Genomic DNA, 18,231 nt, shown 5'->3' with positions numbered 1-18,231 from the left:
TTAGTGCTTTTTATTTGACCAAAATGGCTCAGAAATATGCCCAGAGTTTTCATGAAAAGCTGTTACATACCCAAAAGGCAACTTATATGTGTTTTAAACCAAGACAGTAAATTGTCAGCAGGAGTTAGAGCTTAACTCCAAGGTCTTAATCCCTAATGGACTATGGGGCATTCTGATCCAAGATCAGTAAGTTTTTCAGAATAAAAGTCCATTTATGAGAAGAGAAGAGCCCCGAGAAGACATTTAAAGATATGTAGAAATGGCTTCACACTTGAAGCCAAGCATTTGAAGATTGTGAAGCCACTTTCTATTTGAGATCTGAGTATCTGTAGTTAGAGTGACTGTAGATCATACACAGTGACTGAGATGGTGTAGAAGTCTGAAAATAATTCACTTACAACAGCTGGATTGTTAAGACTATCATTTTCACTAGTGGATCCCCAATCCTTCTTGACTGGCTCATATTAGACCCTCAGTTACTGTATTTGATAAAAAGGTGGCACCAGAGATAGAAGCCATGCAGTAATGAGATGACAGGGAGAAAAATTTTAACTGAAACAAAGTGTCTTGGAAAGGCAAATATTAATTTCCGGTCTTTCAATCTAAAATAACATATAGTAAATTAAAAGGACGACAGATTTTAGCCTTGTGAGGCTTTTCCAATTTCTGTATGAACTTATTTCTTTATTTCCTGTCAAAGTGAGCACAGAGAAAGTAAATTTGATTAAGAAGCCTCAGCAAAGGGATTTTTCTGTCAGAAGAGTTTTTTACAATGTGTAAATCCAAGCCCCTTTACATGAGCTGACTCCAATTTATGCAAGCTAGGCTAATGCATATTCATCTTTTTTCACCTGGGTTCACACCTTGGGGATGAATGAATAGAACCAGGGATAAGGGTCAGGGGGATGCAGGGAGAAATAGGCTGTGTCTCTCTTTTCCTTGTGGCTATTTTTTTTTTTTCCTTTCTCTGTGCCTTTTCCTTCCCTCTGCTCACTGCAGATGTGGCTGCTGCCAGTAATCCCTTGATCATCCTCACAGTCCTTATAGGGCCACAGTCCATGGTGATAAAATGCTAACTATTTGTGACCTACACTTCATGTGGCTTTATCTTCTTTATGTAAAGCGATCACCAGAGGGAAGCTTTTTGCTTCTTGTGTACTTACCCTTGTTATTAGCTGGAAAGTTTCTACCAAACATCAGAAGTGTTCAGAGCTTGTTTCAGAGGCTTGAAGACAGGGATCTTGAGACCACTTCTTCCTCATCTTAAACTATAGAATATACTTTATTTTGACTTGGAACTGGGGTGTCCTTGCTTCCATTCCTCAGGCAGAAGTAGAACTACACCACTTTGATATTCTAATTTTAATCAAATCCTCTCCTCGCAAAACTGTTTTCAACAGAAAGCAGGATCTAGTATTCTTAGCAAGCTCTGCTTTATTAATTTTGTGTTGTAAAATTGGCTTTTGGATTTGGTTTCAAGTAAAACAAACTGGAAATGAGGTATCATCATTGTCATTCATTCTGTTTGCTTTACCTTACCTGACCATTTGAGAGTCTCAGAACACACATGAATCCTCAAATACAAAAAAAACACCATTGAACTTGAGTAGAATGAACTCTTGGCAGATAGCTCAAGTGAGCAGAACCTTTCTTTCTTTCTTTTTTTTTTTCCTGATTAGGTGATGATTTAACTGTCTTTGTGGTGCATCTGTTTCTTTTCCCACTTACCACCCACACTCCATTTGTGGTAGAGTGACAATATATGCTGTTTAATTGCATAGCTGCTTCTCCTGGGTGAGGTTGGGAGAGAGAGTGGGGATTAAGTTGCATATGGCTAGCTCAGTTGTTATTGAACGATGCCCTGACTGATGCCTGATGTCTGCAGAGGATTTTCTTTGGATTCTGATCAATGGAGTGCTGGATTCTGAGAACAGCAAATGGCCATTTTCTCTCTTGTCTTTAAAATGAAGTATGTCCTCTCTGAAGGGCAATCTATGTAGGCTGGCTCTCAAGTTTAAATGTAAACGACACAGTGTTCCTTACTTTGAAGGCAGACACAAGCTTATCCCATTGATGGCCAAGATGCTTTGTGGAAGGAAGCAGCTTTTGTTACAAGTTTAAAATTCAGCCAGTATTATATCTCTGCTGGAAGCTTGATGGGAAGACTACTTTAATGTGGCGCATGTATCCTTTAAATGGCTGGGAGCTCCTGGGACTGGAACCTGGTGCCCTGTCTGTGCAGAGGTCAGTTGGTGAGTGTGCCCTACTCTCTTTCCTCAGAAAGACTGACACTGATTTTTTTCCCATTCAAACAGAAATCATAGGAAAATTTGAGCAACACAAATATACAAGAAGATATGGTTTAAAAGATCATTTCCTCAACAGCTTACAATTGAATAAGTTAGTTGTAGAGAGACATTATCACTGCATGGGAATGTCTAATGTGCCTGGTGCTCCAAAAAGAATTCTACAGGGCCACCCACCTCAGGTGGAAGCAATGTGTTCTATGATTAGAAAAAAGATAAATGAAACATTGTACACTAAGAAAGGACTTGTAGTCGGTTTATTTCATTTAAAAATATTTACAGCCGTTCTGAGATTTCCTGTTTTGTGATTTGAGTAGTAGAGCCCAGAATTTTTTTTTTTTTTTTTTTTTTTTGAGTGGGTTCCTTCTGAGGTGGGCCAATTTGAGAGTACTTAAACTTGGCCCTCTTGCCATTGCAAACTGTCCTGGGAAAGCTATCTGGAACAAGTTATTTGCCTTCTAGTGTACTATAAAAACACAGTGACTTTGCTCCTCTGCCTTGCATCTAAGATATAATGAAAATACGTAAGCGAAGTAGTTTAATTATTGTTTTTAAAGATTTGGCAATCACATGCTTTGTGAAATATTTATGTCATTCAAACTAACACCTAACAAAGTAACATCTGATTGATTACCTTTTCTTCAAGACAAAGTAATGAAAAAGTTCTCAAACACTGTTGTAGAAAAGGGAAAGCAGGGGCCCTTGGCTGGTTCAGTCCCTGGAGCATGCGGCTCTTGATCATGAGCTTTAGCTCCCAGTTGGGCACAGACTTTATGAAAGAAAGGAAAAAGAAAGAAAGAGGAAAAAGAAAGAAAGGGAGAGAGAAAGAGGAAAGGAAAGGAAAAGGAAAGAAAAAAGAAAAGAAAAAGGGAGGGAATCTTGGGGACTAAAATGGTTAATCCTGCAAGAGCTTGTTATCAGATTAAAGTTTTAAAAATGTGTAATTTTCCCAGCATTAGAAAACAACATAATTCAATTGATACTGTTCAATTTTATAAGTAGGTCTATCGAGCTCATTAAAGGCTAATGAAATAAACTTGGGTTTTTGTTTGTTTTTGCTTTAAAAAAAAACAACAGGAATTCTCCACTTTCTTCTCTAGCTGTGTTTATGATTTTCCACCTTCCTTCTGGGAAATCTGCAGAGGGGAGACTATATTGTGAGACAAGATGAACAGGTGCTAGAGGGACTGGGGAAAAGAACATTGTTCCTGCAGAAGCCAGAAAGAGTCAACCTTACTAACAGGGAAACCACTGTGTGTCTGTAGCTCAGCCACATTTTTATTGGGACACATGTTTTTAAGTTAAAAGGACATCCATGAATCAAAACAGACTAGCTTGGTTGTAAACATTTTAAGAAAGTATTTAGATGAAGAAAAAAGGCCAGATGGTGTTAAGAACACATTGTGCTCCAGTCTTACTGCTTTCCCTGAACCACCTTCCCTCCTAATGACTGCTTTGACATCCTCACCACTGATTATCTCAAAGTCCTCACCACTGATTATCTTGAAGTAACTCAGAGGAGAAAAGATTTCAATTATGTTATATCAAGTGGCAGGCAATGACTCACCTAGTTAAGAACATATAGGAATCCTCCCCACATCCACATATTATCTTCCCAGGAAGCTTAAATACCTATGTGTGTTTCCTTGCAAATACGTACAAGATTTTCCAGAGGAGGGAGTTAATAAAAGCTAATTTTATTTATTTCTTTTAAGGAGATGAATTCTCAGCTGTTTATGTCAGAGAGGGCTATGCTTCCCATGCATAAGAAACTAATAGTGCCGGCTGGAAGTTAGTTGACCCGTGAACCGTCACGGTGCCCATGAAGGCTGGCCCCTGCCATGGCAATTATTTTTTCCTTTGACTGACTTTTGGATCAGATTAAGTGCTGGGTTCATCCTGAGTTACCAGGTTGTATCTTCTTCTTTCATTGTGTTTCCCTTTGCGGGTCTATATACAGGAACATCTAGAAACATTAATCCCACTTTACTTCATCACATTCCTTAATGTTACCTTGGTATTTAACAAAAGCCTTTGGTAATTAAATAATGAGTACCTGTGTGCCTGTTAGAATGAGAGAGAGTTGTCTTAGGTCTTGCCGGCCTTCCTGTCACCCTTTCTCAACCTCTGCCCTCCTCTGCCTCTTTTGAGGGCCCCCTCTTTCTCCAGGGGGGTGGGGTGGGGGATAACCTGGCTGAGCCCAGATTATGCTGTGTGCTCACCGACAGCTCCTTTCGAGTCCCAGCTTAATGCAGCTCCCTAATGCAGCCTCACGTGGGTCTGTAAATGACACAGTGAGGACCGGGCTACTCCCAGCCCTTCCCAGACTGCTCACCCGTGTATTGCTATAGCGGTGGCCTGGCAAGTACCTCCAACGGTGCTTGTCTTCTCCCAGAATGGCAGCATTGGTTCTTTTCTAGAAATGAACCTTGGAGGAGGGAAGGGCTGAGATTTAAAAGGCAGGAATTCATGTCATGTGCTACAGCAGAGCTGCCGTAGCAACAGCACTAGCAGCAGCAGCAGCAGCAGCAGCAGCAGCGAGTCATTTAGTGAGACTGCACCATTTTCTTCTCACCCTGCATAGAGGTGTGGTTGGAAGCGGCAATAAACTACCCACCCCCTAGCAGTTCCACAGAGGTGGCCTCTTCCTGGCTCCAGTCGGAGGACACAGACTGTCTGGAGGAGTCCCCAAAGACTGTTCCAATTGGTGATGTGTGTCTAAGGAAGGCTTTTTCAACTACTAGGATGCTTGCCTGCACTTGCGGCCACCCAACTGCTGAAGAGCTCCAAGTCTAGTGCTCCGCCTTCCCCCGGGACCATTTCCGAGTGTGGGTGCACACCTATGCCTGCGCGTGTGCAGGTGTGCGCTGCTGGGGGGCTTGGCCTGGGACCTTGGTACGTTCTGGTGAATTATGGGTGCTGCAGGGGCTGGAGCAAGATTATGACCTAGCTCCGGGGCGGAGTGGATTATTTTGTGAGTGCTCTGGCTGCCAGCCATTGCCCTGGTGGGGAAAAATCACATCTCCATCTAGCTCTAAAAATCACCTGGCTTGCTGGGGAGTGGAAATTGAGCCGCGGTAACTGCTTCTGCTGATTTTCTCTGCAAAATGGCTCACGCTGCTGCTTCTATTAAAAAAGTTCGAGAGGCTGAACTGGATGAAAAGGAAAAAACCCTTGAGAGGGAGAGAAAAAAACAACGGAAAATCCCCAGGGAACGTATGGAACGGAAAAGAAAGGTATGAGGAGCATCCCTTTAGCCCCTTCCCTCTGAGGCTCCGTGTAGAACCATCCAGCCTCAGAACTGGCAACTTCATCTTTCCTTCCTTCCATCATTCCCCTGCACCATTTCCAAGCTCAGTTTGCAGCCTATAGCTCATGTCCAAATTTGCTGCATTGGGAGGAGATGCCGGAGCAGGGCAAATTTCTTTGCTTTAACCACGCAGAGCCTTCCCGTCGTTTTTCTCAGTTCTGTGTACTCAATCTCAGAGCCAGGTGCTTTATTCCACTAAGTAACTCTCAACACTTGTCATAGTAGAAGGAAAGGGCTGATTTATGGTTGGAAGGTTAAAATATTTTCCCCTTCTTGTTCCTCGGCTCTACTACTAGATCTTTAGCCCTGTGCCTTCTCACTGACTGTGTATTTGTTGTAGATCTCTGATTAAGAATAAACCACAGGTTTTATTTACTCCCCCCACCCCTTCTGAAGGTTGAAACTGTTCTGTGTGAAACTGCACTAAGAGTATTGGTGCAGTGAGCTGTGTCCCTGCATCTTTAAAATTTTAATTAATTTATTTTCTGGTTTCCATCATTAATCTTAGGAATTTATCTTCTGACTATAGCAATTAGGTGAGAAGACCAAGGTTTAAATAAGGGGAAAAAACATTGCTTCCCTTTACGCGAAGCTATGGAATTGTTCTTTAAAATATTCTTTTCTTTAAAATAAAAATAATCTTGTAACCTGGTAAAACCGAAATAGTCATTTAGCCAGTGGTCCGGTTCTAAAGGGGAAGAAGATCTCTGTAAATGCCTTAATTAACAAAGTAGGTCACTGAATAATTTCAGAATGTGATAAATGGCATATTACATTTGCAAAGCATAAAAATAGTGGTTTGTACACAAGCTGTTGTTAAACATAACTCCGGGGTTAGGGATGCACTGCGGATCCAGATGCTCAATAATCCATATGCTCAATGCCTCTTTTTCTCTTCCTCATTCATAGGTATGTTTATCTTTCCATTTTGGGGATGTTATCTTTGCCTCATTTTTGGAAAAACACAAGGACCCCACATTAAATTGAGGTCTTACTACAGAGGGACTCATCCCACTTAAGTTTTACTACTTATTTCACCACTAGTTAGCTTAAGTAACTATTATTAGGCAACATAATTAAATAAAATTAGCAGTATATTATAGTTTCCCTTCTGGGGGAAAACTTTAGTATTGCTTGTCTGACCTTTAGAAGGCCTTGTTTCAAGGATGTAGTCATTCTTTTTTTTTATAACATCGAAAGTATTGTTGACCATTTTTGTGGGAGTTGGCTTCCTTCTTGACAGCTACTACAGTTCTGTTTCTAATCCTCTAAATGGAACATTGCTACATAAAACAATTTCCTGTGATTATATCTTTTTTATCTTATGTTCTCCAAAACACAAGATTACTTCCTGCTCAGGAGTGTTTGTTCAGCATTCAGTTGTGACCTAGTAACTTTGAATAGCAAGAGTACCATGCATACACTTAGAAAATTTCTCGTTCTCACTCTGGATCGTTTCTGTATATGATTCATTTCCCCCCCTTTCCTATACTTTATTAAAATTGAAAGACTACATCATTAAAATGGAGAAGTGCCAATAGTTGTTGATAATCTCAGTTGCTTGGATGCTGCATTGCTTTAGCTTAAATCCAACACTGTGGGCAAGATCATTGGTTAATAATGCGGTCGTATGACAGGATTATCTGCTCTTCACATCTAAATAATACCATTAAGCTAGAACCAAAGAAAATTGGGAGAATAATGGTATTGCTATTATTTGTTCTTGTTCTTGTCCTCTCTCTTTTTTTTGAACATACCTACCCGACCTCTTCCCTTTCTACTGCAGATGTATTTGGTATTATATGAGGATTTACACAGCACAACAAATGCTTGCTAGAAGAGTGGCTGAGATTTTTAGCTGTATCAGATTAAATTTTTAGCCCTCCACATATAGAACTTCTTGAGCTAGTTCTAAAATTTGGTTTGAGAGAGGAAAAATTTACATTATTCTCTAAGGTATGTAGAATTGTAGTTCATAAAGATATGAGAAAAGGATACTTGCCTATTAGTGGCACTCTGGAACATCATCTTCAGAAAGTAACCTAAAAATTATTATACTTTATTTGCTGTTGCCATTTTATAACCATAAAAAAATATATCAGTTGTAGTGATGACTAAAGGTAGCACATATATACATTTGTAAAGTATCTTGCTAATAAACCTGTTTATTTGCAAAAGTCAGATGAGACCTGCCCCAATGCAGATAAGAGTCAGCTGTGGAGCTTGAAAAAAATAAGCTGATTTTGAAAAGATTTTTACTGGAGTATAAATTATTAAGTATTAAATCAATTAGGCAGCTTCATATTTGGATCTCATTTTAAGATTCTTTTGTAAACTTGCTGTTGATTAGAAGAATCTTTGCATTATTATTTTGTACTCTATAAAACATTTTGAATAAATTTTAATTACTGTAAACTTGAAACATATTGCATGCTTAGCTATAAGTCCTCTACCAAGTGGTATTTTTTTTTTCCAAGTGGTATTTTTTTTTAAATATCTCTATTTGTATAGTAGGAGACCTAGTTTCAACTGCATTATAGGCAGACTTTATCTAAGAATAAAAATGTTTAGGCTTCTTCAAGCTATAGTGTAGATAACTAATATTTAAATATAGTATGTACCCAATATATATTGTGTATGTGTCATACTATGATAGAGCTAGAATAAGACTCATCTTAAAGCAAAGGGACCAAGATTAAGATTAGTTGAAGCAAACTAAATTTATTTGCTCAAAAGAGTACATTGACATTCTAGGTTTTTTTTTTTTTTATAGGAATAAGGATATTTTTGTTCTGATTATTAGCTTATGTTAACTTAAGTCACTTCTTTGTATGTCTACTGTCTTATTTCTATATTAGAATCTGAGAATTTTAAGATTTGAGAAGGATACCAAAAGGAATGACCTCTCATAGCTTTTAAGACTTAATTGTAGGAAGTGATTTTGAATATAATATTTCCTCCTCAATCACATACTTTTTTTTGTAATTCGGAAAGACATAATTTCACAGAATCTGCCAAAAACAAAACAATCCCATCTGACATAAAGCATATATTTAAATAATCTTTCTCATTTAAACTTATGATAACCAGTTATTTTCAAACAATAGATAGGTTTTCCATTTCTCAGCATGAACAAACCATCCTTCAATTCATCATAGTGTCTACAACACTCACTGGAATCATATCTCAAGAGGCAATTTCTATGACTGGTTCTCAGCACTATACATTTTAAGAAGTTCTTTTTTTTATTATAATTTATACTATTCAAAAAGCCAGAGTTCACGCTTCCTGTAAAAATTGTAAGATAATAATACTTATTGAGTACCAATATGGCCCTGTATCTGGCACTTTTAACACGTTGCACTATTTAATCCTGAAACAGGTCTATACATTAGGAATTATTCTCTCCCATGTTACAAATAAGGAAACTTAGGCTTATGGAACTTACTTAATCATATGCAACTACTATGTGGCAGAATTGGGATTTGAACTTAGGCTCCAAAGTACACTGGGAAAAAAAGAGTTAATGATTTCTTAGTCTTGTACCTACACTGAATGTAGGGAATAAGTAAATCATTTAATTTGCAAATGCTTCAACTTTGTAGTCTTCAAAATACCTTCCTACAACTGAAAGAAATTTAATTACTGTGAGAAGAAGTTAAATATCATGTTTTTTTAAAATTATTTATTTATTCATGAGAGACACAGAGAGATGGAGGCAGAGACATAGGCAGAAGGAGAAGCAGGCTCTATGCAGGGAGCCCGATTTGGGACTCGATCCTGGGACTCCAGGATCACGCCCTGGGCCGAAGGCAGGCGCTAAACCACTGAGCCACCCAGGGATCCCCTAAATATCATGTTTGAGAGGATACTATGAATTTAGGTTTGTGATTCTATCATAATTGCATCAAAATATTTCATGAGATTTCTTGGAAAATCAACTATTAAAATCAACATTTGCTCCTTAGATATAGCAGTTGCTGTCAATGACAGACTTTGATATGTTATCATTCTTTGTTGCAATTTTATCAGGCCTTGAAATGTATTTGAATATTTTTTAAACTGATACAGGAAGGTGATTCTGCCGGGGATTATGTAGAAAATGAGAGCCAACTTTTTTCGAAGTCCTTTTTTTTTGAATTTCATAGAAAAAGTTCTGTTTGGTTCTTTACTTTTATCTTTTATATAGATAATTTTTATCTTGAAGGGAACAAGACTCATCATTTCTAGGATAACCTTTGGGAACCCATCAACATCCCCTGCCACAACCACCACCATATTCTCCTTGTCCACATGGTTATTAAGTTGATGACAATGAGAATACTTATTCAGTATATATAATACACCTATCAGCAAGTTGTAAGGGGACATGAAAGATGGAGACTTTTTAAAGTTACTAATTAATATACTTTATTAAAATGGAAGAATGTTTTATTTGCAAGTATAGAGAGGAATATATCCTATAACTTTTGAATTGTGTTATAAGAACGAGTTGCAAATAAACATAGAAGATAGTGGACAACTGTACTATTTCCTTGGTGTTTTGTCGGTGAACCCTCAGTATATAGGAGGAAGGTGGTTAGCCCAGTCATTCTTCCTGTCCTTGAGTCTTCCTCCTTAGGCACTCAGCAGTCTGATTCCAAATGGAAGGCCAACTCTGAGAGTAATGATACTTAGCCAAGAACCAAGTACACAAGATTTCTGGGCACCAAACCAAATATAATGTGATTAAAAATACAATGATGACAACATAATAATGTGGTCCTGTATAATGTATTACATGCCAAAACTATTCAAAGATGGCAAATCCCAATAACATTTTTTAAAGGGACAGGGTCAGAGGAGGGGGGAGAGAGAGAATCTTAAGCAGGCTCCACACCCAGGCATGGGCCTGAATCGGGGCTTGATCTCACAACCCTGAGATCATGACATGAGCTGAAATCAAGTCAGACACTTAACTGACTGAACCACCCATGTGCCTCCCCGATAGCAATTTTAGGGCCTACATCAAATTGTCTTTATATAATTTCTTAAAACCCCTCTATCAATATGTCAGTACTTTCAGACACTACACTAATATAAGATAGATTGGTGAGATCTTGAGCTTTATCTGGACATTTGCTGTTCTTATGTCCTAATGTCTACTCATAAATAAAAACTTAAATGTTTTGTTGATTTGATTTCCCATTCGAGTCTAAATAATATGTTCAAGTAAAAATATCTATTTACATGTGGAGGCTTCTATGAAATCATGATTTTTAAAAAACCCACTTTCTTCATCTTTAACACTCCTTCTATTCCCTTTCTTTGTTCAATTCACAAACCCTGTCTTGGCTATGACAATTATCTTCATATAAGTGATTTATACTCTCAAATAATGGCATTCTTTGCCAACACCATAAGTTTGAGTTTTTATTAGTTTTTAATTGTAAAGAACCTCTTTCAACCATTGAGTGGGTGACAACTAGCTTACGGTTGTAGCTGTCAAATTCGTGGGATTGTGGCAAAAAATAGTCCCAGTTATATGGCTTGAGATAAGTTTTTAAGAAGACTGTTAAAAGACACACTCTTTTTTTTTATAATTTTTATTTATTTATGATGGAGAGAGAGAGAGAGAGAGAGAGAGAGAGAGAGGCAGAGACACAGGCAGAGGGAGAAGCAGGCTCCATGCACCGGGAGCCTGACATGGGATTCGATCCCGGGTCTTCAGGATCGCGCCCTGGGTCAAAGTCAGGCGCCAAACCACTGCGCCACCCAGGGATCCCAAAAGACACACTCTTTTTTTTTTTTTTTTTTTTATGATAGTCACAGAGAGAGTGAGAGAGGCAGAGACATAGGCAGAGGGAGAAACAGGCTCCATGCACCGGGAGCCCGACGTGGGACTCGATCCCAGGTCTCCAGGATCGCGCCTTGGGCCAAAGGCAGGCGCCAAACCACTGCGCCACCCAGGGATCCCAAGACACACTCTTAATGTAAGAAAGCTACTATGAATCTGTGTTTACTTTTTTTTTTTTTTAAAGATTTTATTTATTTATTCATGAAGGACACAGAGACAGAGAAGAGAGGCAGAGACACAGGCAGAGGGAGAAGCAGGCTCCATGCAGGGAGCCCGATGTGGGACTCGATCCCGGGTCTCCAGGATCGTGCCCTGGGCCGAAGGCGGCACTAAACCGCTGAGCCACCGGGGCTGCTCCCTGTGTTTACTTTTGTAATCTAAAATCTTTAAATACAACCCGGTATAATTTTTTCTCTTTTGTTACATTAATCTAAGTTTTTATGTTTTTATCTTGAAAAAAATCAGAATTAATTCATTGGTGATCTTTATTATGAAACTTTTAATTTTATTAGTTACCCCATTCATCAATAATATTACAGCACATTTTGACATTGTAAAGAATACTGAATATATTGTAGAAGTATTTTAGGAGTGTTGTAGAGTCAGTGAAAAATACAAGGAAGTTAACAATTCCACACACATACTTAATCTTTTTATGGTTTACGTTTTCCAACATGTCACCCTTTTTCATTTGTATCTCTCAAAATAATTTCTTCCTCACAAGGAATACTTACTTTTATTCTCAGTTACAGGGACACTATACATTAAAATAAAGAATAGTACAAGGAAGGCAATTCCCAAATTTTGGAGTTCTCCATGAATTAGTAGGGGACTCATCAGCTATATGAGTGTGACCGTTTTAGTGTAGAAATGACTCATGATTTTAAATGTGTACAGCATTGTGGAAAATCTCATCAGAATGATCCAGCTTCATCCCAGTTATAATAAACCAGAATCCTGAGGTAGACTAAAAGGGAAAGGAAACAAAATCTATATATTTTTAAAGCTCTTCTGGTGATTCCTACCAGAATTGGAATCTACTGGAATAAATATTTCTGTCCCTCCCCCTCCCCGGCCCCAACTCTTACTTTGTCCCATCTTTGAATTTGGAACGATAACAAATTTACTTTTAATAATCATTATAACTCCAAATTGCCATTGAGAAAAATTTTTCCTTTGCTAATAGAAGGCACCCTGGTAACATTTTGAAAGTTTAATGAGACTAATGGTCTATATAACAACCAATTAATTCTGAGCATAGAGAGGAAGAACCAAGTGTTTAAGAGATAAATTGTAAAGCTTCATGATCTGTATGACCATCTCTGCCCAACTGGAGTAATCGTCAGGAATGAGGCTTGTGTGTTTCTGAATTCCATGTTAACTAAGCTAAAAAAAAGTCAGTTATGCAGGCTAGGTTTTTGAAGGAAGGCCACTAAAATGTGATTTAAAAGTTATGTCTGAAACAGATTTTGCTATTTTGAATAAACTCAAGTAAATGTCCTAGGGATTTAATTGGTAACTTAGCAGTCTTGACGTCCTCAAACCTTTAGAGATGTCAACACTTCTGGAGCTCCTCATGCAAGTCCACAACTACTTTTTATTTCTTGTACTTGACTTTGATAGATTTTCTGTATCTTATAAAAAATCATATACATATGCATGAATGTAGGGGAAGAAGAAGGAATGAGAAACTCATAGAAGTATTATCTCCCCTAACTCTTCAGATATTTCCCTTTAATATTTCTAACTCATTAACTTCTTATGGTGTCAGCTTTGTTGGTTTGTTTGTTATGTTTTTGGGTTTTTTTGCATGAATATTTTACCAACTGCTTTTTCATTCTTTTCCTGGTTGCTCCTTCCGTATCCCCTCACTTTATTAGTAGCTCGCCAGGGAAAACCTTTTTCATTCCCATTAGAGCCTCACTGTAATTCAATATAACCTTATTCCAGAGAAGTTCCCTTATTGTATATCATTACTATGATTCTTAGGTAATGGGGAACACCTGAATAGAAAACCATGTATGTAGTATTAAAGAAGAGAAATATCTGGGTATAAAAATTATTATAAATGTATCAACTTAGCCTTTTTTTTTTTTATGATTGTCACACACACACACAGAGAGAGGCAGAGACACAGGCAGAGGGAGAAGCAGGCTCCATGCACCGGGAGCCCGATGTGGGATTCGATCCCAGGTCTCCAGGATCGCACCCTGGGCCAAAGGCAGGCGCTAAACCGCTGCGCCACCCAGGGATCCCTCAACTTAGTCTTTATTTAGTCAGGAATAATAGTGTTATTTCACATTAATAATTTTACATTAATATATATTTCTTGGATTTTTATATATTTTGGATAAAGACCTGTTAATTATCAATTTTAACTCACTTATTTATAGTCCATCTGTAAAATAAGGTGGAAATCGTGGGGAGCTTGGATGTCCCAGTTGGTTAAGCTTCTGACTTTTAGTTTCAGCTCAGGTAGTGATCTCAGATTGTGATCTCAGGGTCATGAGATAGAGCCCCATGTAGGCTTCTGTGCTCTGTGGGGAGTCTGCTCTTTTTTTCCTTTATCCTCTCCCTTTGCCTCTCCTCCTGCTTGCACTCATGCATACTAGCCTGTGCACGTGCTCTTGTTCTCTTTCTTTCTCAAATAAATAAATAAATCTAAAGAAAAAAATAAATCTAAAGAAAGAAAACACAGGCACAGAAGACATAGACTTCTCTTTTTATGTGTCTGTATGGGAGTGATGATGATTTTCTCACATGTCTCTTTCAGGGGAGTTATTAAGTTCTAGGTTAAATTTTATTTTTATTTTTTATTTTATTTTATTTTTTTTAAAGATTTACCTATTTATTTATTCGTGATATAGAGAGATTGAGAGAGAGGCAGAGGGAGAAGCAGGCTCCATGCCGGGAGCCCAAAGTGGGACTCCAGGATCGTGCCCCGGGCCAAAAGCAGGCGCCAAACCGCTGAGCCACCCAGGGATCCCCTCTAGGTTAAATTTTAAAAATAATATTAACATTACAAACATGAACTCTGAGAACCTGCATTAGTTTTCTTATGAATACAAAGATCACATATTACTTTTGCATTTGAAACCAAGTGTAGCTGTTAATACTTTCAGGACATTAAGCATAATTAGAGGTAGATGTAGACTGTAAGGCTATAAAGATAGGCAACATACCAGAAAGGTATTTACTAACTTAACTGATATTTATACACGATTACCAGACACTTCTAAAGCTCGTAAAGGCAAATTTAGGAGACCCGCGTTTAAATCTATCTACTAACTGTGATGTTAGGTAAACAACTGACTTGACCTTAGTTTTCACAGCTAAAAAAAAACGATCAGGACCTGAGATATGTTAGAATTCTTTCTGATATTGTGTGACTGCACCATTTTTAATTGTGTCTTTGCCTCTTTTCATTTTTATAAATGATTGAAGTATTCAGGTTCAGGGGATCTCCAAGTTTTTCTTTATTTAATAGGGATTTTTTTTTTTTTTTTTTGAGCTCATACTATGTTCAAGTCATAGTGCCTTCATCCAAGGGATTCTCAGACTACCTGGGGTAAAAGCTACCCATACACATAACAAGAATAAAATGTTATTTGGGCCATTAAGTTGGACTAGAGATTGCCTATTTTTATATATATTATGTAAGTTTTCTTAATAGGTCTTGTGTTAATAAGTTCTTATCTGGCAGAAGAAATAATAATGGAAGGAAATAGTTCCTGTTGTGGTACTTGAAATTTTCTGGAAGTTGTTAAGGCAGGATATGTATGAAATGAAGTAATCTTATGAAACTGTGTGGTCATTTTTCTTTTGTATTTCAGATACTTATTTCAGTCACTTTGCAGAAAAAAGTTTATTGTGGTTCCCTTAGTTTTTATGGATCCTCTGTATACTGATAATACCATGACTTATAAATGCACAAAGGATAAAATCCTTTATCCACCATCATCATGTTGTTTTTAATAATTTTATAAAGATATAATAGCTATCATATAGCTGCACTTCAAAGGCAGCTATCATATATGATATGATATATGCACTTCAAAGGCAGCTATCATATATGATAGCTGCCTTTGAACTGCAGGATGCTATGATGAGTTGGAGCCCATGTAAACAACCCTCAGCGATTCACAAACCATTCAACTGCACAGCTCAGTGAAAATAAGACACTGCCTGAGTTCTTCCAGGAGTAGAAACTTCCTCCTTATTTACGGTTCCAGCCTCAAACTGGGCCAGAACGCTTAATTAAACCATGTCACATTCTGATACAACTGAAACCAAAAAAGTGTAAGTGGAACAGGTTACCTGGAAACAATAGCTCCTTTGAGAATAGAAGTCACTTAGGAAATCAGAAGCTTCTGTTCAGGGTGGTCATCTACAAAACATGGGGCTTCAGTGTGGGCTCTGAGGGACAGGAATCAAAGACTAAGTGTGGGCCGGGGGGAGAAAAAAAGACATCTGTGTAAGCATAAGTTGTCCTTACTGGGGAGAAGACAGATGACAAAGGACCAAGTGGCAGATGCCAACTCTGTGGCTACAAACATTTTATCAAATTGTATAAGGGCCTTTTATATAACATAAAACACCCATACTCAGTCATTTCACACAAGGTAGACAATATTTCAGGACTTCTGGCTTTTCTATTAGAAAATAGCACTGGAGAGAAGAATTTGTAATAAGCCAATATGAGAAGTATTTTGCCATGGAAGGACACTTGGTAACAGAGATGTATTCCTTTTTAGTCCCTGCACTTGGCTTTCTCACATGATCCTTCTAGATTATATATTCCATAGTAAGTTGTATAAGAGCTTATGAAACAAGTTAGTCATTCCAATGATCTTTAACATTCTATAAAATTTGATTAATCAAGAAACTCAGATAATTATGCTTTCTAGTTTTGATTATATTTTCCACCTAGGGTCAACCAGAAGCTCCTTCAAGTTATAGTTTGTTTCTCTTCTTTCTTGTGTTGGATAAAAAAATGATCATGCTTCATTTTCCATCAATCATCTTCTCTATTTCAGATGTGAGTTTGATGTGTATAACACGTGTAACATAATGTAGGAAACTGCAGTCCTGTGGATTAAACAATTATTAAATGAACAGCTAGTATGAGCTAAATTTTAGGTTAAGACTGGTCAAGATTTTGGTTAAAGAATATGTTTTCCTCAAGCAGTTTCTCTTCTAAATAGGTATTTAAGGGGTGCCTGGGTAGCTCAGTCGGTTAAGTGTCTACCTTCAGCTCAGGTCATGACCCCAGAGTCCTGGGATCGAGCCCCACATCTGGGGCCCTATTCAGTGGGGAGTCTGCTTCTCCCTCTCCCTGTTTTTGCTCTCTCTTTCTCTGTCAAATAAAATATTTTAAATAAATAGATAAATAATAAATAAATAAATAAATAAATAAATAAATAAGTAAGTAAGTAAGTAAGTAAGTAAGTAAGTATTTAAGGTTATCGTGAATGGGGATAAAGTAGAGGACACTCCCAGATCAGATATTCTAGCTTTTTATTTTTATAGAGGTTGAGGACTTCAAATTGGGCCTAGGGAAGATAGTTAAGGTTGACTTACATGGAGGGAACATCTCAGAGTATACTCATAGGAATTGATGAATACCCTTGCATGACACGACCAGAGTGGCAGGGCTGGATAAGAAGAGTTGGTAGTTGGAGGGGCAGCCTGGATGGCTCAGCGGTTTGGCCCTGCCTTCAGCCCAGGTTGTGATCCTGCAGACCCGGGATCAAGTCCCGTGTTGGGCTCCCTGCATGGAGCCTGCTTCTCCCTCTGCCTGTGTCTCTGCCTTTCTCTCACTGTGTCTCTCATGAATAAATAAATAGAATCTTAAAAAAAAAAAAAAGAGTTGGTAGATGGAAATAATGTTGACTGTACAGGAAGGAAGAGGTAACTGAACCTAATAAGGAAAAAAGAAAGAGAAAAGAAAAGAAACAAAACAAAACTATGGAAGATCATATAAGATCATAAGATTATAGGGAGGAAAGTGCAGGTCACCCAGGAGACTGTAAAGTAATCCAAGAGATATGAACAGGGCAAGATTAGAAGAGTTGCACAGGAAAATCAGTGGGGAGAGAAATAGGATGGATATTAGCAGTCAACTGGGAATAGTGAAAGAAAAGAGAGTTAAATAAACATGATTTAAGATTACACATTTTAGTGATATTTAAAAGACGGTGGTGTCATTGACAGAAACAGAAAAAGTTGAAGTACAACTCAAGAGGAAAATAAAAATGCATTACTTTATATATGGTGAAACTGAAATGATGGCAAGATGATGTCTGTCATACTTAAATACAGAAAATTTATATATAAAAGGCCAAAAAATAAAAATGTTATCATTCTGGTTTGGTATAGTGGAAGAAGTATGAAATGTAGAGTCAGAATACACTGCTCAGCTCTACCACATTTTGGTGTTCTGATCCTCAAATTGGTTTTCTTTTTTGTCAATCTGGGTTAATAATAATTAACTCTAATAATTAACAATATATATATCACAGAGTAATTGTAAGGACTAAAATGAAACAATATTTTTGAAATCACTATGCAAAATGTTACTATTCATTATTATATTCCTAGGCTTCCCCACTTTTTATGTAAGGAAATATAGTTACCAAAGCATTAAAATGTCCATCAAAGCATCAGTATTAACTTATTTCTTCTAATATGTGTGTGTGTGTGTGTGTGTGTGTGTGTGTATATATATATATATATATATGGGAAATGTATAGAGATGTGTGTTATATTTGTCTGTACAT

At 37.6% G+C, this 18,231-nt stretch overlaps 1 protein-coding gene across 12 annotated transcripts in view; it reads left to right on the top strand.

Annotated features, from left to right (window-relative positions):
• The window catches only part of ANK2 (ankyrin 2), a 654,899-nt gene that overhangs the window by 388,936 nt on the left and 247,732 nt on the right, over positions 1 to 18,231 (top strand). For 4 of the 12 annotated variants that reach the window (XM_055342415.1, XM_055342412.1, XM_055342410.1 and 1 more), the window contains exon 1: positions 5,414 to 5,542. The exons of the other annotated variants lie outside the window; for them this stretch is intronic. In XM_055342415.1, the coding sequence (XP_055198390.1) occupies positions 5,414 to 5,542 (129 nt within the window). Of the gene's footprint in view, positions 1 to 5,413; positions 5,543 to 18,231 lie in introns of those variants that run through there. 12 annotated transcript variants of the gene reach the window in all.

Source organism: Nyctereutes procyonoides, unplaced genomic scaffold (assembly GCF_905146905.1).
Source record: "Nyctereutes procyonoides isolate TBG_1078 unplaced genomic scaffold, NYPRO_anot_genome, whole genome shotgun sequence".
Lineage (NCBI taxonomy): Eukaryota > Metazoa > Chordata > Mammalia > Carnivora > Canidae > Nyctereutes > Nyctereutes procyonoides.
This window is presented reverse-complemented; position numbering and strand designations above follow the sequence as displayed.